This window comes from Perissodus microlepis, chromosome 23, assembly GCF_051167445.1.
Source record: "Perissodus microlepis isolate ML-2025 ecotype Zambia chromosome 23, ASM5116744v1, whole genome shotgun sequence".
Taxonomy (NCBI): Eukaryota; Metazoa; Chordata; class Actinopteri; order Cichliformes; family Cichlidae; genus Perissodus; species Perissodus microlepis.
Genome location: NC_140482.1, coordinates 16,270,195 through 16,292,856, shown reverse-complemented (window position 1 = coordinate 16,292,856; position 22,662 = coordinate 16,270,195). Strand labels below are relative to the sequence as shown.

General features: G+C 40.8%; 1 protein-coding gene across 2 annotated transcripts in view; it reads right to left on the bottom strand.

Moving 5' to 3' along the window:
• The window catches only part of filip1l (filamin A interacting protein 1-like), a 96,490-nt gene that overhangs the window by 48,741 nt on the left and 25,087 nt on the right, over positions 1-22,662 (bottom strand). For both annotated transcript variants that reach the window (XM_084921631.1, XM_084921632.1), the window contains exons 2-4: positions 11,358-11,685; positions 9,785-9,958; positions 9,504-9,682 (exon numbers count right to left, since the gene is read on the bottom strand). In XM_084921631.1, the coding sequence (XP_084777757.1) occupies positions 9,504-9,682; positions 9,785-9,958; positions 11,358-11,675 (671 nt within the window). In that variant the 5' untranslated portion in view covers positions 11,676-11,685. The remainder of the gene's footprint in view (positions 1-9,503; positions 9,683-9,784; positions 9,959-11,357; positions 11,686-22,662) is intronic.

Sequence of the window (22,662 nt, the reverse complement as noted above, 5' to 3'; positions counted from 1 at the left end):
AAATGCTCAGTGCATCATGGGAAACCCCCCCAGCAACGTGATCACTTGATCCAGTCCTAACTATAAGCTTTATCAAAGCCTAACCTTAAAAGTAGAGATAGTGTCTGTCTCCCGAATCCAAACTGGGAGAAGAGAGGCCAGAAAGCTGAAGGCTCTGCCTCCCATTCTACTTTTAAATATCCCAGGAACCACATGTAAGCCCGGAGTCTGAGAGCGAAGTGCTCTAGATTGGGTGATGCAGTAGTATGAGGTGTTTAAAATAAATGGGGACTGATTATTCAAGACCTTGTATGTGAAGAGAAGGATTTTAAATTAAATTCTGGCTTTAATAGGGAGCCAGTGAAGAGATAAAATTCACATTGAGCAGATCTGAGTTCAACTTTTTGGTTGAGCCCTCCACAACAGCCCTAGTTTCTCATGAGGCTCTTTGGGAAAATTACTTGTGCACTGCTGTAATAGACTGTGATCCTAGTCTGTGTAATTCAATGCATAAACTAGTAAAAGTATCTAGAATTTGTCACAATGTCTGGTTTTGTGAGTTTTTAGTCAGAGATATACTTTATTGTGTTTCTTAATTTTTGTTTTTTCACTGTGTCATCTGTGATTCTCTGGCTTCTTTTATTTCCTCTTCAATTAAACTCTGGCGCTGGGTATGTTCACATGATCCAAAAAAACGAGACAAAATACAAAGTATACAGTTGCTACCTAAAAGCTATTTTAATTCTTTTTTTGACTATAAAATAATCTCAAACAACCATGCTTGTTATGTGTTTCACTGACATTACCTCACAGAGTTTCTCTGAGTTCGTCTCATTGGTTTATTTGCTGTCACCGACAGTTGTGCAAACTTTAAATGATAGAGACAGCAGGTTGATTTGGATGTTTGACTCTTCTATATGTTCAGTTCAGGGCAATGCATGACAGCATAAGCTGGAACCTGTCACACTAACATCAGTTAGAAGATACTCATGGTAATAAAATTCCCTCCCTGCTCTGTAGTTTTCTGCAAAAGAACAAAGGCGAGCAAATGGCCTGTTGAGGCATAGATGTGTGTGTGTGTGTTTGTGTGTATCAGCGAGCTGAAGTCATGTTTAAAGTAACATCTGTTAAAGGTTAAGATGCCGCTCTTGCTCTCACACCCCTGCTGCTCCTGCAGTGCTCGGCGCGCGATGAGGTCATCACTCATGTATGGCTGCTCAATTGACAATTAATCGGTGGGGAACCGGGTTCATCCCCGACCCCCTGCCCGGATTTACATCCTCTTTAGAGGTTGCAGGGAGGAGGTCAATCGCAGGCCTCCTGCTATGAAGAGTGAAAGAATTCAAAAATGGCCATGGGCGATGAGGAGTTTCTAAACATACAGGCTGAACTGTGAGTGAATTTAGTGAAAGATGGAGGGGAATAAGGTTTGTCCACTTCCAAACGCTGCTCCACATTACCCCAGGATGCAATCACAACTTGCAGCTTTCCAGGACCCAGTTAAAGGAAATGATTACATGCAGCTAAAATGCGTCATATAACAGTGGATTAACGAGAGTGGAATTAAAGCCCGGTGTGAAATGGTGTCTTTCATACTGTACATGCTGAAGCCATGGCAGGCGCTCTTAAAACACAGACGGCTGTTTCAGCTCTCCTTAAACAAGCGATAAGTGGCTTTTTCCTTTCAGAAGTCAAAGTTTTGGGGTTTCTTTTATTATTTCAAGCCCTCTATAATAATATTTTGGAAGGAGCGCAGAGTTTAGCAGAAACCACTGAGCAAACTTTGTGTTTTGTGCATGGGAGAAGGACTAAAATGGTGTTTACTTAAGCTCCGCGGGGGATTCTCCCTTTCTTCTTGCATGAGGCAGTTGTGATGACATGTCTGCCTCTTTAAAGGGTGACTGAATGGCTATACAACAGAAAAATATGTTCACTAGATCTCGTTAAGTCTGCCTTGTGATCAGCACTGAGATCCTTATTCACTAGACTTACATGAAAGATTTATTATGAAGCTGCTGCCAGAAACCGATCGAGTCCTTCAACAATGATTACGTCACCATTGGTTCCTAATGAATGATATGATCCATGCAAGCATAGCAGATATGACGCATACGATTGTGAAAGTCTGTGCTAAGATTGACATGGGGTAAAAATAGGAAAAAAATATAAATCAGGAGATATTTCACAACCTTCTTAAGTTCCACTTTGATTTGCTTCTTACTTTCACTTTTCCTCATAGCTTTTTTGTTGTTGTTGTTGTTGCTTCTTTACACAGCCAGTAGAGGTTTACTTTAAAATTGAACTATTGAGGTTGATGTTGTGTGCCGTACGTTGTCAACTATATTCTTTGTGATACAACCACTGTATACTCTCACATTGCATAGAAGACAGACTTCTCTGCAAACTCAAACTTGAAAAGGCAGGATGCAAACCGAAAACGGTAAACGGTTGCTTTCAAAGTAAAGGTTGTGCCTCAGTGCTACAAGTAACATGTTTTAAAAGGCACAAATTTTACTTTGAAGGTTAACGCTGCAATGTTGCTTCAGGTCCTCACTGCACTCTTTTCCACCTTTTCACTACCACTCAGAGAGTAATTAACGAGTGTTTGCAGACAAGTCGTATGGTTCATGCAAACTGTGGGCAATTGGGGAAATCTGATTTGGTCTATTGCAGATTCTGTTGATTGCCCACAGTTTGCATGATTGCTATTGGAATGAACATTCTAGAAACCAGTGGTTTCCAAGGGGTCACTGACTGGTCTTAAGGCCTGCATAACTGGGGCTTTAGCAATCAATTTGATAGTGATAGTGACAGTTTGCCAACTGGTAGAGGAATACTAATTTTTCACTTGAAACTGCTGGTTGCCATATGGTTGTAGACCATTATCTAGGCTTGTTTAACTGAGGCAATGACATTTGACTTTACAGAGGCACACATACGAAAAGGTGGAGAAGTTACTGACATATGATTTGGGGTCATGTAACTGAACCCTCAGCAGGTAACAGCTTCCACAAATGACAACTTTGGCTGTATTCTTTGATCGTTGGTTAACTCCATATCAGATGTGTAGCACATAAGCCTGAGCTCACAAATTGATTCATCACATCAAATTGTACAAAAATGCTGACTATTTTAAATCCAGTGTTGGGACTAACGCGTTATTAAGTAACGCGTTACAGTAACTACGTTATTATTGTGGTAACGAGCACGGGAACTAGTTATTATGCCAAAACCGGGAACGCGTTACTCGTTACTGGGATTTAGATAGGCTCGTTATTCGTTACTTCGTGTGGTGGCTATCGCGGAGCTTCCACAGATTCAATAACATTAGCAAGTGGTGGAGGCAAGCAGGTGGATGAAGGAAAAGGGAGGCAAGAGGAGAGACCCGAGGCAGCCGCTGGTCCGAGAGTGTCAGGTGAACTGAACTTCAGGTAAGAAGTTATAACCTGCAGTCCATCTGGGTCAGATATGAACCAAGTTTAGGTGGAGTTTATTTTCGTTATGCTGACTTTTTCGTACTGCGTGCTAGCTAGCATGACGGAGTTTCTATACAGCTGGGTGGTGCTATGTTACTGATGTTGAACTTTATTTTGTTCTTAAGGTTAATTATTAGAGTTTCCAACCGTCCCGTAAAAAACGGAATCGTCTCGTATTCAGAGAAAATATTACGCGTTTCGTATTGAGGTGAAAAGGAACACAGTTTGTCCCGGACTTCAGCTACAATGAAAAAGACACAAAGCGGGAGTTATTCTGTGTCTTTGCTGCACAGCTGCCTCTTCTTCTCTCATTCTCTCCCCTCCCTCTCCTGTTTCTACTTCAATCATGAAACTGATCAATGATCAGCTGATCGGCTTTTCTCTCTTGTTTATTTATCGCCGACTTTGCGCCAGAAAGAGGAAACCAGCGGATGTCGCGGTAAACAACAGCAGCACGTTTGATCAGCTGTTGTTAGAATTTATTTAATATTAATTTCTAGTATCAGCTGATGTTTGCTGGAGCCAAAGCTGTAAATCTGCTGGTCATGATATCGGTTTGGATATGTGGTGAGAGGGAAACATGCAGATGAAACCAGGAGATGTCCTTACTGAATCATCAGAGCTGTGATGGAGAAACAGGTTTACCTTTTAGGTGACATGAATGAGTTGAAGGGAAGTTACGAACTGTTTCTGAGAGACAAATAACACCAGGATCCTTTTCTAAGTAGCTGACAGCTGGTAACTGTGCAGGGGCGGGTCTAGTAAAGTGTTGCCAGGGGTCCATGTAGGGCATTAAAAGGGAAAGGGGGGCACAAGGAAATACTTTCTTATTCTCATTTAAAATGTCTCACTTTAAAAAAATAATAATAATTATCTGAGTCTTACAACAAACAATTGATAGATTGATACATATATACCATCAGAACAGTGTACATCACTGTCACAACAGTGTTTGTTTTCATTCAAAGGCTTTATGATTTTTCCTATAATGGTGCTAATAGTCAAAATGCCGATTTTTTTGTCCCAGTCCAGCTCTGTATGCAGCTCATCTTCAGTCCGGTGTTACCTACATCTTCCTATTCAGAAGGCAGAATTTCCGAGTTCTGAGTACAATCGAAAGCACCACGACTGCAGTTTTTGTGTTGGATGTAAAAAGCAGGCTAGGATAGAATCAGGTGTGGGATTTCTCTCGTGGAAATGTGCACATTATTTTTTCCTTTCTATTGGTAGGTGGCACAGTGCACTTGTGGCAAGTAAGCAAGCTAGAAGACTGGCAATCTTGCTGGGTATCCAGTTACGGAAGCAACACATTAACAAGAGAATTCTGAGTAAAACCAAAGTTACTTTCCCTAGTAACTAGTTACTCTGAAAGTAACGAGTAACTTGAAGTAACTGAGTTACTTTTGATAGAAGTAACTAGTAATGTAACTAAGTTACTAATTTAAAGTAACTTACCCAACACTGTTTAAATCTGATTTTGTAGCATTTAACCAAAAATCTAATAGTTGGAAAGTGATCAACACTAGCAGAGTGAGTTCCAGGAATTCATTGTGCACTAACTCTGAAAACCCACCAGCTAGTCTGCTTACTTGGCCTCTGTGAATGAGAGCCAGTTTTACGGGGCTTCTGGTGTAGTCAGGATATTAGATAGCAGATAAAGAAAGTGACATTCCAGACTTCTTGTTCCATGTGCCATTGTTCACTCTGTCTAGCTGCTAAACCTGCTCAAATGTGACATGTTCAGTAGAACTTGGACTAACCCAAATGAAAACCAGAAGGTAAGAAATATCATCCCGTGCCTACAGATTCTTCATAGTCATTTTCCATTATTTGCCACTCATAATCCCATCCGAAACCTTTATCTTCCCTTTCAAACAGGGATGTTAGCAGCTTAGCAGGTCTTGTTTGTTTGAGACAAGTGCATCATCATAACCAATAGAAATGATGGCCAAGACTGAATAAGTACAAATGAAGCTGTTAATAAATACATAGCATAGTGTACAACTGGGTTTTCCTGCTGGCTGTGATAACTATATGCCCTTTTATTTATGAACCAGAAAAGCTACCAACAGTCACTCAAGAGAGCACACTTACATCATTACCATATAGTATAACTTATAATTATCCAAGTGGCGACACTGAGAACTATAATGTCTCATGTGAGGATTGTCTGGACAAACAGGGAGGGGAGGGGAGGTAAGAGGACACCTCTGAACACACACGTTTGCCTAATAATGTTGGATACACACATACTCAGCTACTACACAATCCAGAGGCCAGAAGACAGTGGCAAATGTTCAATGCCTTTACACACAGACTTGAGCTTATGCTAAAGTCTACTGGCAAGCTCATTACTAAAAAAAATAGACCCTTGTCCACTATTTCCATGGTATTCTGGCATGTTGTTGAACATGCACTATGACTGATACTTTTCAGAGCTTTTGGGTAAGTTTTCTTCTTTTCTTTTCTTTTTTTTTTGTTCTCTCAGTCATATAAATCTTTTGCCTTTTCTCACAAGGTAATTAGCTCGACCCTGGACAGGGGTCTATTTTTCATGGCAGCCTGTCCTTCCTGACATGCTCTTTGACAAAGCACAGACCATCGTCACACTGCCCTGATCCAACTCAAACATTCTGCTATGGCTGAAGTGCAATGATGTGATTGTCCCAAATAGGTCACGGGCCGCTGTCCAGCTGTGTTTCCCTTGTGAGATTAATTGCCGAGATAGTGTGTGTGTGTTTTTTGCCTGTGTGTGTGTTGCAGGTGAGTTTCCAGGTTAGTGCACACACTGTGCTTGTGTATGATATGTGATATTGCTGAGGAAGCAGTAAAAAGAGTGCGGCCCAGTAACTGCTCTCTATGTGACATTTACAGAAGAAATCAGACATGTTTCCACCTCAGACCTCCAGCTGCCTCTGTCTTGGCTTGCAGTGCTGAACATGACTGCTAAATAATTCATCGTAGCTTCATCTCACATTACAATATTTTTCTCCACTGGAAGTGTTAGGACTTCTGCAATATTCAAAAATATACATTCAGAGATGTTGGGCTAAATGGTAACATTGTCATGACCAAGACGGCGTGACGATGATAGCAATTACCATTTCAGACTTAATAATTGTCATTACATGTCATTTAGACTCTGTTTTATTTTATTTATTTTATTTTTTTTGTTTTGTCTGAGCACATACGTGTGTGTATTTACATATATATTCGTATTTGTAAATGCAAGTATGTGTACTTGTGTATATATTGTTTTTTTCTGTATATGTCTGAAATAAAGATACAATAACAAATAACAATTAGCTTAAAGTACCAAATACCATATGGACAAAAGTATTGGGCCACACATTTTAATTTTAAATTCAGATGTTTTCAAGTCCATTGCCACTGGGTTATAAAATCCGCACTTAGCCATGCAGTCTGCCTTTACAAACATTAATGAAAGAATGCATGGTTCTAAAGAGCTTCCAGAGTTTGGTAATAGGATGCCACAGTTTATTTCCGAGTTTATTTCTAAACATTATTCCTTCCTAGATATTTCACAATCAGTTGTAAGTGGTATTATTGCAAAGTAGAAGTTTTAAGGAACCACAGCAATGCTCTGCTGACTCAACAGCTGCAGCACTTTAAACCTCCTCTGGTATTAACATAAGCATCAAAAATGTGCACCAGGTGTTTTGTGGCATGAATTTCAGTGGCCGAGCAGCTTCTCTCAGTCCAAGATGACAAGCTTCCAGCATCTTACTGCAGTCTTTTAGTGTGATAAAATTTCCCATATTCGCACTCAACCTCGGTCAGGAATTATTTTTGCACTCAAAGTAACTTTAGGCTACATAGGCTACACCTTTTAGGCCTTGAGCTTGGCATTGTGGCGATGTGATCTACTGTATAGGGATTTTTCAGCTTTATTGAAGCCATTAGAAGAGCTACACCAAAAATGTAAACTTTGTGGTGGTTATAGCATTCATTGTTAGATTTTATAAATCCGTGTACTACACTGGGTCCAACTAGGTAATGTTAGAATATGTTACTCTGAAAGCAAATTAAATTGGTGGACTGATGCATCAACACTGCACTGAGGAAAACTGATTGTGGTTTGTGCTAAGCTGTAGTGCACACGACACTGTATTAAGAAAGGTGTGTATAAACCTTCAGATTTGAGCAGTTGTAATATACTGCTGCTGATCTTGGAGAGTTTAAAGAATTACATCATAGCACATCATGAAATGGCAGCACCAACAGTCAGTGTCCCTCGTGCTGAGCTGCTGCCTCAAAGCTTCACTGGCAACGAAATGCAGACTTAGCCCTTATGACAGTTTTCCAGGGATGTGGTTTCCCCCCCCATTTCATAAATATCCACAGTGCTACCATAAAGCAGAACTGTAAATGTAAAGCTTATTTGTCTTTTTAAGCGCACATGTAAATTATCTGTCCTGCCTTCCATTCCTGGTCACTGGATTAACTCCAGAAACAACTCATGGTTTGTTCCAGGTTTTTGCAAAGTTGTTCAATAAAAAGTGATAGTAAAAGTAAAAGACCTGGGCTAGGTCATGGGAACAAAAGTATTGGATGTTTTGTTTTTTATAGGGGATTTTCCTCCTGTTCCTAAAGAACACTGATTTATTGCTAACACTATTAATGAATACATTAATTATTATTATTACATTTATTTGGTGACACTGAGTGGCTTAAGTTGGAAGGAGGCTGGCTGTCCGTCGATATCTCATATTATCAGTTCAAGGGAAAAGATTTGATCACTCCTCGTGTACTTCCCCTTTGCTGGCTAAAATGATTTAACCTCCTAAGACCCGAACTCTTTCATGGCATTCATTTTTAATTTCTCTTTGCTATTTGGGCTGATTGGAACCTGATGAATGTAAAAACAAAGAATTACCTGATTTTTTTTTCTTTTACCTGATTTTTGTTTCTGAGAAAAATAAGATCCACATATGAGGACGTTTGTTTTAAATTTCAATAGAACAGTGGCAGTATAATGTCCTCGTAAGTGGATATCAGGCCCTTGTAGAGCAAAATTTTGTATTTTGGTCTAGACAACCCAAAATATGAAAGAAAGAAAGTGTACTTTATTGATCCCCGTGGGGAAGTTCCTCTCTGCATTTAACCCATTCACTCAGTGAAGCAGTGGGCAGCCATTGGGCGCCCGGGGAGCAGTGTGTGGGGACGGTACCTTGCTCAGGGGTACCTCAGGGTAGCTGTTCAGGGGAATCGAACCCCCGACCTTCCGATCATGGGGCCACCACTCTACCTACTGAGCTATCCCTGCCCCCAGTCATATGATGTCCACATATGTGGATGCCAGGTCCTAGGAGGTTAAGAGGACCTCTCACTCCAAAGAAAACGTCAACACTGACTCAGAAAGACACTCATATCACTGCGACAGTGAAGCAATTGGAGATGGCAGCTATTGTTTAAGAAAGAAATCAGCATCAGCTGTAATTCTAGCTTCAGCTTGATACAATGCACATGTTTGGAGTCGCTGCCTGTTGGAGGTCAATGAAACATGAAGTGCAGGTTAGAATGGCTATCCTGCAACAGTTTGATTTACATCACTTCACATATAAACATTTACTTCAAGAAGAACTCCAGAGCTTGACTACTTTTGTCCATGTAAATGAAGCTCCAGGAAGCCTTCTGGGTTTCTAAAATCTGATAAGCGTTCTAAAGTGATGCCACTTGAGATGAGGTCAGTTGTGCTGAAGACTTTAAGTTTCCTCATGGACCTCGTTTTAAACACAACAAGAGAATAGCGCAATAAAAATCTGCTGTAATGCAGCTGAAGGGCATCCAGAATCTTTTAAATCAGACATTATAAATTATAGAGTGACACTGACGCCCTTTCCCTTAACCCAGAGTGAGATTTCCTGTATTTGCTATCAGATTATAGGTCACCAGATTTCTCCAAGGAAACCAGCATAAACACAGTCAGACACTTCCATACTGAAGCAAATTGTGATTGCCATTTTTGGGGGGACTGCCAGTTTTCTGACTGACTGCCCAACTTCTCTTGGTAGTTCGTGCACTGACCTCTCTCGCTCCTGCTCCAGCAGGTTGGTGAACTCGTCACTCTTCTTTATGAACTCCCCGTGGTTCCTCTTCTCATCTTCCAGCTTGTACAAGGTCTGCTTGTGTGATTGTTCCACCATCAGCAGCTGCTCTAGCATCCGCCGGTGCGTCTCCCTCTGCTTCTCCACTAGCTTATCCAGCTGTGATGGGAGCAAATAAAAAACATCTGTCATGTCTGGACTGTACTGCATTGCTTGGACAGTGGATTAGTAGATTAGAGATTTTGAGTGACTGTTTGTTACCTCTGCCATGGGTTTTTCATAGATGTCTTCCTGGAAGATGTCACACTTGCCCTGGATGGCGTCTCTCTGCAGAGCTTGCAGGACCTTCTGTGGTGTGACAAAACCATATTTGGCCTCCAGCAGGGCCAAGTCAATCTTCTCTGCCTTCAGCACTGTGATCACCTCATCTCTGGCCTGCAGTGAGGGAAGAAAAGGAATGTGGCTGGTTTGAACTTCGTATTGCAGGATTAATATGCAGTGGAATAAACTGTTTTCCTGCTAATGTGCAGCAGCAAGACAGCAAGAGTCTACGTTCTGCAGTTACCACGGATTGTATGGAAACATTGTGGAGCACTGTTGAAGTAAATTGACAAATATATTAGGAATTTTTATTTTTGTGCATACATCCACCTTCTGTCATTTATTTGTGTCTACATCACAGGGACAGTAGTCTAAAGAGAAAAGCCCAGACCTCCCTATCCCTGCCCACCTCCTCTAAATTGGCAGATAAATCACAGAAATATTGAGCATTTTTCACTCATTAACATGAGCCAAACTGATTAAATCTAACAAGAAATGAAACAGACCAAGGCTAAACACCACCATTTACAGGATTACTGTTTCCTGTATAGATTCACATGCCAGAAACCCACACAAGGGTTTTCTCTGCGGTGAAACACACTGAGTAAGTTTCAGAAGCTATGCAAGCTATAGAAGGCCAGTGAGGGACCCAGAGTGAAAGCTGAGTGAATGTCGAGCCCAACAGCCAGACTCTTAACTTCAACAGGTAACAAGCAGGTGAGCAGTCAGGCTGCAGCCTCCCTTTCTACCTGTTCACATTTCTAAAGCCGAATCACTGTGGAGATTGCTTTTTTGTTCTGGTTTTCATCTTTGCTTTGTGCAGCCAGCTTTGTATTCTACTAAGAGAAAGATCTTAGAGACGCATGTGTGTCTGCATTAGGGATTTGTGTTGGTGTGTGGGGTTGTAGCCTCAGATTTATATTGTTAAATGGTGATTATGAGTGTGTTTCAGTTTTTTTACAAAGTACCATTAGAGTAATGTAACCAGTAGTAGAAAGAATTACTTTTTACCAGGAGTAATTAAGTTAGGTACTGTATTACTTTCAAGAAAAGTGTTCAGTGTTATATTTGTAAAAAATACTTTTTTGAGTAATGACTCCAACACTGATCACAACAAAGAGGAGAAATACCTCAACAGACTGGAAAACATTTGACCCACAGCATGCAATTCATTTTCATGAGTGTCATTTCTTTATTGCTGCTTAGCAATGGTGGTGACTCTCAAAATGGCGCCAATGAGAATCGATAAGGAATCCAATGAATAACTGATAGTAATAATGGAATCAATATAAATTCTTATCAGTTTCCATTCCTACTGCCAGGCGATTCTCGGCTCTAGTGTAGGAAACAGGAAGTAGCCTCAGCTGTCAGCTGTCTGTTAACACAGACCAACTTGAGAGCGCACTAAGCCAGGGGCTGGTGCTATGTCTGCAGGCCTTCCTGCTGTTTTAATAGTTATATGTTGTCTGGGCTAAATCCACATTCCCCTAGTCATCTCTACTGTTTGGGTTACCTGTAGCTCTCCTTCAAGCAAACTCAGAAGAAAGACAAGGTCATCACGGGAAAGGTCCCTGCCCTTCTCCCTTCGACCACCCTTGGCAGCGCCGCTGGCACTGCTGCTGCACCCACTTCCTCCTGCGCTGGTGCTCTTCTTGGGAGTCTTGTTGTTCCTCTGAATGGTGCCGGTGTCGTCTGGTGGCTCGCGGTGTCGACCGCGACGCTCTGCCCTTCCAGAGGGCTCATCTCGCTCTGCAGATCTCTTGCGAGTGTCTGCCTGCTGCGTCAGCTTGGCCTTGGTTACGTCCTCCAGACTGTTGCTGCGGGATCGCATGTTCGTCTACCTGTTCAGTGAAAAAGAGGAACACGCTTGTTACTGTCTGTATGCAAATAAATGTACATTGATATATTTGTCTTTTCTGTCATTCGTCTTTGCATAAAGTCAAGAGAAACGGACAAGAAACTGAACATATAAAGTGTCTGACAACTGATTTCATTCATGACCTTCAATTAAAGGACAATGTCACAATGACATCTTTTACATTGATTTTCTGGGCAAATATTTTAGGCCAAGAGTGTCAAACATAAGGCTCAGGGGACAAAATTGGCCAGGCAAAGACTCCAACTCCAAAAAACTCAGATGGGCAGTTTTGAAACAAGTGAAGGATTGCATAGTTTTGTTTTGACCTTTAACTGTATTTTCATTAGTTTTACAGCTTTTCCCCCATGGCCATTCATTCATATTACAACAGACAGTAATAGATAAGTAATTAAACAACAGAAACCTTTCTGATTTTTAAACTACAACGATCCACATTATTATTATTATTATTATCATTATTATTATTATTATTATTATTATTATTATTATTATTATTATTTTAAAAGAGAACATCTGTTCTCGGCCTCAAAGGCATTTACACTATTCTGTATTTTTTTTTTCAACTACAGTTTTCACCGCTTGTCAAATGAAGATTCTGAGAGTAAAAGGTCAACACTACTCGGACTCCTGTATTCATTGACAAAGGTTTAGCTAGGTGTTTAATCAGAGTTGCTACACTCTGCAACAGAACACTACAACATCTTCTGTGAATTACCACAAAAAGTTTAATGGCATGTCATGGCAACAAGCTACCAGAACTTCTTCTGTAATTTTACACATTTATTACCTATAATTTTTTGCGTGTCATGGTGACAGCTTTCTTTCATTTACTACAGTAGCTTTATTGCAGGAAATCTGAGATGTACATTAGGACTTGCACTTCTTTCTCTAATACAAACACATCTCAGGGATTAAGGGTGTAGTTAAACTTCTTTATACCAATAGAAAGGTGAGTCTCACTGGTCCGGCCCACTTAAGATCAAAGCGGGCTGTACAGTGAGTTTAACATCACCATTACCTTAGTGGGTAATGGTGCCATTTAAGAGCCCTCCTCAAATGCTTGACGGGTGCACTTGCAGGACTGGTTCTGCAAGCATATTTAAAGAGGGCAGAGGAACAATGAAAATAGTCCACCAGAAGTACTCATTCAATGACAGGAAAAGTATTTAAGAGGGGATCTTTCTCATCAGTGTCTTGTCTTTATCCTGAAGCATGTTTTTATTAACATGCTGGACTCCGCAGGGGGATCTCATCACACACCATCACACACAGCAGATGTAACCTGTCATCGTCCAGAAGTAGGTCATAAACTAGACCTGCATCCAGTTCCATATTTGCAATGCGTACAGCGCGGCAGCATGTCGTCATTCCCTGCTGTGTTATTACTAGTCACTCAGCGGAATTGATTCATTATCACCACGTCGTACCACCGGCCACAAAGCCCGATTAGTCCACCAATTTTCTGACAGCACCAGAACCATTTTTGGACCCTGGACCTTTAGTCCTGTCGCAGCGAATTACCCAGAACTGCTGACAGTCATTAGCAGCTGGTGGATTTTCCCAGAAAGTGCTTTATTTATTTATTTTTAACCTAGAAAAAGCAGCCAAAATCAGTCAGACCCCTGAGTTCTGTAGTTTTAATGTGTACCTACTCTGTTAGTTTTACATATGATGATAGATGGGCCCAGAGTGTGGTTAGAAAAAGGGTTAACATTAAGGTAGATGATGTTGTGTGCTATGAATAAAAAGCATCGTGGCTACCTACCAAGGTCTGTTTGGCATATACAGTGTGCCTTTGTGCCATCTGGTTTAGGAATGGGCTATTCAGGGGCTCATTGACTATGACAAATCAAACTATGATAAATAGATGAATGCAAGCTAAAAGCTTGCAGGCAAAGAAACCCCTTTGAAAGCTCTTTTGCAAAGTAATTTATTACTTTTTCAGCATTATGCTCGGCTAAAGTAAATATATTCAAAAGACAAACCAGAACTGAAACATGCTGAGACTCATTTGTGTTTGATGTGAGAGAGAATAAGCTGCCCAAAGGCATTAGATCATAATTCATCCGGCTCCACTCACATCAAAATGAGTCCAACTAACTGAGCTCAAAAGTGGCAGTTCTGGCTAACAGACATATTTCACAACAGTATACTTGGTTACATTTATTTTGTCATTTGTAACTGAGCAACATAACATAATGCAATACTGTACTCCTGGTAAATAGATATGAAAGGGACAGTGACAGAAATACTGGGATTAGAGTATGTTGATTTTCTTTGAAGAGGAACCAACTAAAGCAGCTCGAAATGACAGCAAGGACAAGGAAAAGGGAGGTAAGATGCTATTAATAAACAGTTAATAACAGAACAAGTCATATATATATAGAACAAGTTATATATATATGTGCAAACATACATGATTCTTTTTATGTTTGACTGATTCGTAGGTCAGATTTACATGGCTTAACACACAAAAAGATTATCTGAAAATGGTCAGGTACAAGGACTGGACTGAAAATGAGTGAAAAAGCAGCCAATGTCCAAAGAAAAATGTTAAAAGACCTTCAGAAAATCTGGAGGTCTGACTCATTGGAAGCAATGAAGGTGAGGTCAAACCTTTTGTACAGGTTTATGTAATGAAATACTAAAAGTCCATGTTTCATCTACATTGTGCTGTACTTAAGGCACGAGTAAAGAATGACAACATATCTGAAGGAGACTGTCATGGGCACCGCTGAATGCCAAAAGTCAAGGTGTCAAAGTAAAATCATTCCAGCGCCCGCTGTTCTATCATATCCTCTTAGTGTTTAGATTTCAGACACACAGTTTGCAGTAAAAACATGTTGTAGGTTTTTGCTTCTTTATACAATTTAAAACTGTCTTTAAACTGCAGATTAAAACGAGTAGAGTCAGCCAACATCTGAGCTTACCACAATCGTATCTTACATGTTTTTTTTTTAAACATCAAGGCAAAATGTTTGTGTAGGTGTGTGCCCCATTTTTTAAAGCTCCAGTCAGAACAGCTGAGTCACCGACCATATCCCACTGCAGGCTTAAAAAAATATGGTTTTTAAGAGGATTCCCACATTTTTAAGTGGCTTCAAAATAAAGATAAAAAAAGCCTTTTAATACAGTCAGGTACAAGGACTGGACTGAAAATGAGTAGCCTGGAGAACTGTTGCTCAAGACCACTTTAGAAGTTACAAGAAGGTCTGACAGCTCAGAAGCAAAGTATGAAGAAATGAGGGGTGGATCAGAACTTTTAATTACAGTACAACACTGTGCAAGAGTAGTTTTAGGTGTTTCAGAGTCATTTACGTTAAATTTTATCTCAAGTTGCCTGACCAGGAAAGCCACTGCATTCACTTCACCTATAATAAAACTCCAGTTTCCTCTTCCATTTGTGTTAAATACAATTCTACTGGAAGCATTTTACATACAGTGAACACCTACTCAGAAAACAGAAGATCAACTTTAGGGCTGTGCATTCGTATTAAAAATTACAGATCACATTAGCTTTTAAAAAAACAACAACAACACACATACCATGAAAGTTACAAAAGTTATTATTTTAGCCTATGTCATTCCAGCGTTGTACTCCTCCATCATCACACCAGGATGTCTGGCCCAACAGCCATATGTTTGAGTGTGGCTCAGCTACACCTGCACAGCTTATTTGGTGATACCCCAGCTATACCTATAGGCTTGTGATCTGTCCCCATGTGCACTCTGTTTGAACTGTATCTGCTTACTATTTAACACAAACTTCAAGTCATATTTTTAATCCTAATACGGCCCAATTGGAACACAGAAAGAAACAGTGTGTTTGACTCGACTCCTGCAGTTCGTGTCCAGCCTCTGTGTGAGGCCCTCTGACGGTTTATGAGTAAGAAAGATGGCTGGCTGATTGCATTGTGCACACTCTAGGCAAGGCGCCACATGATTCAGAGCTGAGGTAATTCCCTGCAGTCTAAGACAGACTCCACATCGGCTTACTCAGAGATCTGGGCTACAGGCGATAGACAGAGCTCTTCGAAATGTGTGAGCAAGTGTGTCTGTGAAGAATTAAGTAATGTGCTTGCAATATGTAAAGCAAACATGCGGTTCAGCCTGTGTCATCAGAACAGTGAGTGTCCTAATGAAACGCAGCTATTAGTCACTACAGCACAACTGCAGCCTGTTCAAGTTCACAAATGCAAGATACATATTTGGGGCTGGAGAGCGCAGATTTGATCTGGGATTGCGCAACAAATCCAAGGGTCACAGACATGTAAAGCCCTGCTGGGATTCTTACATGTGCAAGTATCACGTATCTGCAAAATTTCCAAGATGGATCAGAAATACATCACATAGTTCATAAAAAAAATGAAAATGTTCACTCAGGGAACAGGAAAATAGCTCAGGATCAGATCGCATCTGATGTTTCTCCAAATCAGTCCCCTGCAGTCCTGGTGGGAGTCAAATAAATTAGTTTTGAGATCCGCATTGTATCTCGGGTGAGTGATGTCCCTGATTTTTCTGATCTGTATTATTGGTTACAGGAAGCCAAGATGAAAGCAAAGAAATCTTTGGAAACATTCAAATGGGTGTGCGAAAGCAAGCCGGCCAGCTGTGCTGATGTATTTTTAAACAGATGGGAAACTAATTTGTTTGACTGTAGTTACACAGCACAAAACACCTTTCTTTTTTCTTTCTAAATGTAAGGGGGTAAAAAAAACAAACAAAACGATTTGATGGAGCAGACTTCAGCTGATCGATGCGATAACACTGGAGTTAATCGCCGTTAACTGTTAAAATCCCATCATCTGCTCTGCAGCATCAGCAGCACCATCCAAATCTAAATAAACACAGGATGTAAATAGACTTTGGGAGGCAGCAGTGCCAAGAGAAAGCAAAGCTTACAAACAAAGCAAGAAAAAACTAACAAAAACAAAAAAAAAGATGCTGTTTGGAAATTTCTTTCAGGCCTTCCATCACCCAAGGAGTCGGAAAAACAATAGCTCTTAAAAGCTGGTGTGAGGCCATATTTTCTCCATGACATTGTTGTTGTCAGCAGAGAAGGTGTGAAGACCAAGTTCCAGTAACTGGCCACCATGTGTGGACAGAAACCTCGGATAACCCTGTCAGGACCATTTTAGTGATTGAGTTTCTATATGGGGGCGTAGGAGGGTTAACCTGGGTTTGAATCCACCATCTGGCTGGGGTCGTTCTCCGTGGAGTCTGCCTTTGTTACCCCTGTGATGGACTGGTGACCCGTCCAGGGTGTTCCCTGCCTCTTACCTGTGATGGACTGGTGACCCGTCCAGGGTGTTCCCTGCCTCTTACCTGTGATGGAATGGTGACCAGTCCAGGGTGTTCCCTGCTTCTTACCCTATGGTAGCTGGGATAATCTCCAGCACCCCTGTGACCCTTGATTGGATAAGTGGAAGAGAATGAATGGATGGGTGGGAGTTTCTGTTATCCTCTGTGTATGGCCAAAGTCTAACTGGGGAAAACTTTGACTGTGTTCGAAGCCGAAAACCAGTTCAGACCTGTCAATATTTCAGTTGAAGTCATCGTATTATCCAACTGTCAACCTGCTGAAGCTATCCTGTTTCTACCTGTGATTCTCATATAATAACAACAGATCACCATTTCCATCTGCCGAAGTGCTTATTGACACAAACAGAATGAATGAATGGGCGTGCGACATGTGTGAAACTGCCCAGGGATGACTTAACGGCGCTTTGTCCTCTCACTAATCCCATCCAACCAGAGTAAGGCGTGCTTGTCAGTGCGCTTTGAATAAACTCTGCTCATTTTTCATTTTGCAAGCAAAGATCAGTGCCAGGAGTTGATGTTATGATTAACAGGTGCTCAGATCTTATGCAACAGAGTTGGCCGCTCAGTGTGCTCTTTGGCAATAAAGACAAACACACTAAAAGAGAATCACTCAAGCACAAACACAATTGGACACAGAGGGAAAATTAATAGGTTTGTGTGCGTGTCTGTGTGTGTTTGGTTTAAACATCTCAACAGCTTCTCATTTTTAGGTGTGTATACACTTACATGTGGGTGTGTACCCACACACAGAGCCCATGCTGGCACAGCTTCCTGATATAATTCGGCTAAGTGGTGTTTTGAGCTAAACAGTGAGTAAGCTAAAACAACAACAATCTTAGTTTTCCAGCTTGTAGACATAGACTGTATATAAAAGATGGGTGTGAACCACCATGACACCACCTGTTGGTTGGTGAAGGTGCCGTCTTGGTATTTTGAAGTTAAATGTGACGATCGACGACTAACCGTGAAGCTGAGGGGAGCTGCAGGCTCACACAGTAGTGGATTTTCAATCACCACACAGCCCCGCCCTAAATCACGAGCTGCTTTATCATCTTTGGGAGCAGACTTCACTAAATGAACATGGCACAGAGTTAATGTAGAGGTGAAGTGGGTACATCCAACTATATACCACTAAAGAAGTCTTTACTGAGGTCATTAGTAGGGATGGGTACAGATATCGTTCTGACATAAATGGTAGTAACCAGACCGAAAAGCAGCGCACATTTCAGTGCTTTATTTCGGAGCTTTTTTTTTTTTCCTGGGATGTCATACACTTTGGATTCTAGCCAATCATTTTACCTTTCCAAGGATAGTAGGCGGGCTCAGGTACGTACGTTCTTTTAGAGCGGAGCTACAGATTAAAAATGCCCAAGGCGAAGCGGTCAAAAGTCTAGCTGTATTTCAAAGCAAAAGATGCAAACTCAGCAGCCTGCAACAAGTGCTTTAAGGTGATAGTGTGCAAAGGAGGTAACACCTCGAATCTGAGGAAATACCTGGCGACGCATAGTGTTTTTTTTAAAAGCCGAGAAATGCACCGTATTTGATAGCTTGCTGCGAGACCTCACACCGAGCACATCTACTGCAGGTGTGGTGCCTGTTATCGGACCCGGAGTTAGCAACATCCCCCAAGAACCCAAAGAGGAAAGTCCTGGCCCCCAGCCCTGCCAGTGTAGCAGAAATGATGACGGATGATGATGGCAGCAGCAGCCGTTCTTCTCTGCGTGAGTAGCTTAATGTTGTTCGTGTGTAATTTACGTTGAGTAGGCCACATTATTACATTAATGCATGTAAGGTGAACTAGCAAACACCATCGTTGTTACATGCGGCTGTCTTCTTGTCTTCAAAGTTTGTGTTTTCCATTGTTTAACCACCGGTTCCAACCAAAGAAGGTATGTTGTATCAACAGAAAAGGCTAACTTGGTTATCATTTTGCAGAAAAAAAGAGACTGCTAAAAATAAAAACATAAGAGGTTTTTGGACAAAGTTTGTGTTCTCCATTCTTTAAGCACCAGTTCGAGCACCATTTAAGCACCGGCACCGTTTCAAAAGTACCGGTTTGGCACCAGTATCGGATAAAACCTGGGGGTCACTTTCTCATCAACCTTTAAGCAGCCAGAGTCATTTCCCCCTGCTAACTATCTGACAGAATGACATTTTAAAATACTTCTGCATTCATGTCACTTCTCATATTAGCATTTATTTACACAAGAGCATAGCTGATGGAAATTTTATTAATTTTGTGGGTATCTGGGCATCAATTAAATAAATAATTAGTGGACAAATTTACATTTAGGCCTATAACCATTAATACCAATTAGCCTAACCCCATGTATGTTTTTGGACTGTGGAATTAGGCCAGAGTGCCTGTTTATGTCAGTGGTTGTGTGTGGAGGCGAGGAAGAGATGACCCAAACGCAGGACTCACGGTGCAGGGTGATGATGTTTTTGTGACAGGTGAGACCTGAGTCTGGGAACCGCCCCTGGTTTAGTGTTTTACCCTTCATATATATATATATATATACAGGGGTAGGCAACCTTTCTGATGATGAGTGCCATCTAAAATTTCCTCAGAAGTCAGTGTGCCATGTGATTGCATTAGCAATAAATTTAATAACGCTCTATATTAACAGTTACACACTATATAGAAGAACTTTATAGAATTATATTTGTTCGCAGATGTTGGCAGCTATCAGCGAATAGTTATCAGCTATTTTGAAACAAAAAAAAGATACTTTTTATCCATAACAAGAACTCCATAACAGCAAATGAAGTGTACAACAGAAAATACAAATGCTATTTATGGTCTCCTCACAACAATGATAAGAAAAATAAACTGGGCCAATATGGCATGTTTGTTAATACAGAGACACACATGTTAATATGATCTCTGGTCTCCCACTCAGAGACACAGGTCTCCGAGTGTCCAGCATTCAGACGGCTACCTGAGGACACTCTTCATGTGAGAGAAAATCTGCTCACACAGATATGTAGAGACAAATACTGTCAATAAGGCCTCTGCAATGTTCTGAAGACAGTTAAACTTGTCAGGTAGTGATGTCCAGCAGGTGAAAATGCAAGCTGCATGAACATGCACAGGTATGGATTCCAGCTGCTTCGATGTTGCATTAACTGGCATTAACTCAGCCAGTTAATGCAAGACAAATCTAGCTGCTCATAAAAGCTTTCTGGTTTGATCAGAAAATAAAACATTGGTCCATACACCTGAATTCTGTCTCGAGTCTACGGATGTATCCGTGTATTTCCGTGGTGCTGATGCTGTGCTGAGCAGAAAGCTCCTGAAGCTTTTGAAGTGTTGGAATATGGAAAGCTAACAACGCCCCCCTCACCAGTAGGTGAAATTATTTTTAGCCAATTACAAGTTGAATCTGGTAGTTGGGGTTGTTAGCTAAGATACCGTCATTAAGAAGCAGCACAACTAATGTGTCTATGCAAGCTAATTTGCGATGTGCACCGCTGGCGCGGCCATTTATTTTTTAATGCACCTTCTCAGATTAATTCACTGCGTGTCGTGCCCAGGGCTGGACTGAGACAAAAAATCAGCCCGGGCATTTTGACTAGAGACCAGCCCACCAGGTATTAAAGCCATAAAGCCTTTGAATGAAAACAAACACTGTTGTGACAGTGATGTACAGTCTTGTTGGTATATGTATGATTTCTATACATTTTACATCAGATAAAAACTTTGGTTGTAAGATTCAGATAATTATTTAATAACAGCCAGACATTTTAAATGAGAATAAGAAAGAAAAGTATTTTTTGTGCTCTCCTTTTCTTGTTAATGCCCTACCTGGCCCCTGGCAAAACTTTGCTAGACCCGCCCCTGCACAGTTACCAGCTGTCAGCTACTTAGAAAAGAATCCTGGTGTTATTTCTCAGAAACAGTTTATAACTTCCCTTCAACTCATTCATGTCACCAAAAAGGTAAACCTGTTTCTCCATCACCTGTTCAGCTCTGATGATTAAGTAAAGACATCTCCTGGTTTCATCTTCATGTTTCCCTCTCACCACATATCCAAACCAACACCATGACCATGACGATTCCGTCTTTTTACAGGCGGTTGGCAACTCTACTAACTTATGAATAAAATAAAGTTCATGCTAGCTAGCACACAGTACGAGTTATTGTAAGTGACTGTAAAAAGTCAGCACAACGAAAATAAACTCCACCTAGACTTGGTTTATATCTGACCCAGATAGACTGCAGGTCATAACTTCTTACCTGAAGTTCAGTTCACCTGACACTCGGACCAGCGGCTGCCTCGAGTCTCTCCTCTTGCCTCCCCTTTCTCTCATCCACCTGCTGGCCTCCACCACTTGCTAATGTTACTGAATCTGTGGAAGCTCCGCGATAGCCACCACCAAACAAATGAGTTATTTTTATACACCGGCCAGCATCTGGCCAATCCACCACCTTTGATTGTTTATATCGTTACAAAAAAATAAATAAAAAATCATCGACCCACCGAGCAAATGCCCGGTATGCCCGATGGCCAGTCCAGCTATGGTCGTGCCATCAGTTAACCCTTCGCGTGCCTAGGGTTGCCAACCCCTGTATGTGTGTGTATATATATATATATATATATATATATATATATATATATATATATATATATATATATATATATATATATATCGTTGTAGACAGTGAAGACGCTGTGTGGAAAACAAATCCTTTTTTGTCATGCCGCTTTTTGCATGCACCGCGGTGGGCCTGAGTGAAGACGGCACTGAAGATTTGCCTTTTTTTATAGTGTTTTGCCCAGTGGGGTTCAGTGTGAGTTGCCGTCCCTTTTAACGTGTGTGATATGTTGATTTGTTTTTAACAGGTTCCCCGCAGCGCTTATCCTGTCTCCCAGGCAATCATACAATTTTATCGTTTTTACCGTACTTAATAAAGTAAAGCTTTCAATTGTTTTTAGGTGCCGCTGTTACACGTTTACTTTTATTTTGTGTTAAAATTAAACCCATTTTAACTGACTGTGTGGCTACGGCTCTGTCCTATCTTAAATAGGTACCTACCACTGGTCATGAACAGAGCAGGAACGAAAGGACTGACTGAAAGACTGAATGGCTGGCTGAACTGAACACACGTGGGAACGACAACGTAACTGAAAACACTGGGTCACTGACCCAGGAACCCTGACAGTTTACAGCAGACACTGGGAGAACATGCATTAATGCTATACTCTTGCTATACTAACCACCCCACCATGAACTGGCCACACGGTGAAAATTTAATGTTATGTCTTTTTATATTTGTTGTTTTTGAATGCTCTTAATTTGAAAAGTTAGTATTATTTCCTGTTGTCTTTATAGATCACACTAAAATGAATAAACAAAATTGTAAAAAAAAAAAAAAAAAAAGTTTCTCAGTAGAAACAATGCAAAGTAACAAAGTTGTGGCCCAAGCTCACAACCCTTCACATGAACTTCACCATGCAACAACTGAAATTGAATTTAGATGTATAAAACCATAAATAGTTAACGACAGCAATATTAGTTTAAGTGGTGAAAACATTGTGTGAGATGTCTGTTCACAACCAAAAACAAATGCATTTGATTTCTCTTTTGCAGTAATCTGCTCTCAATTTGTAAT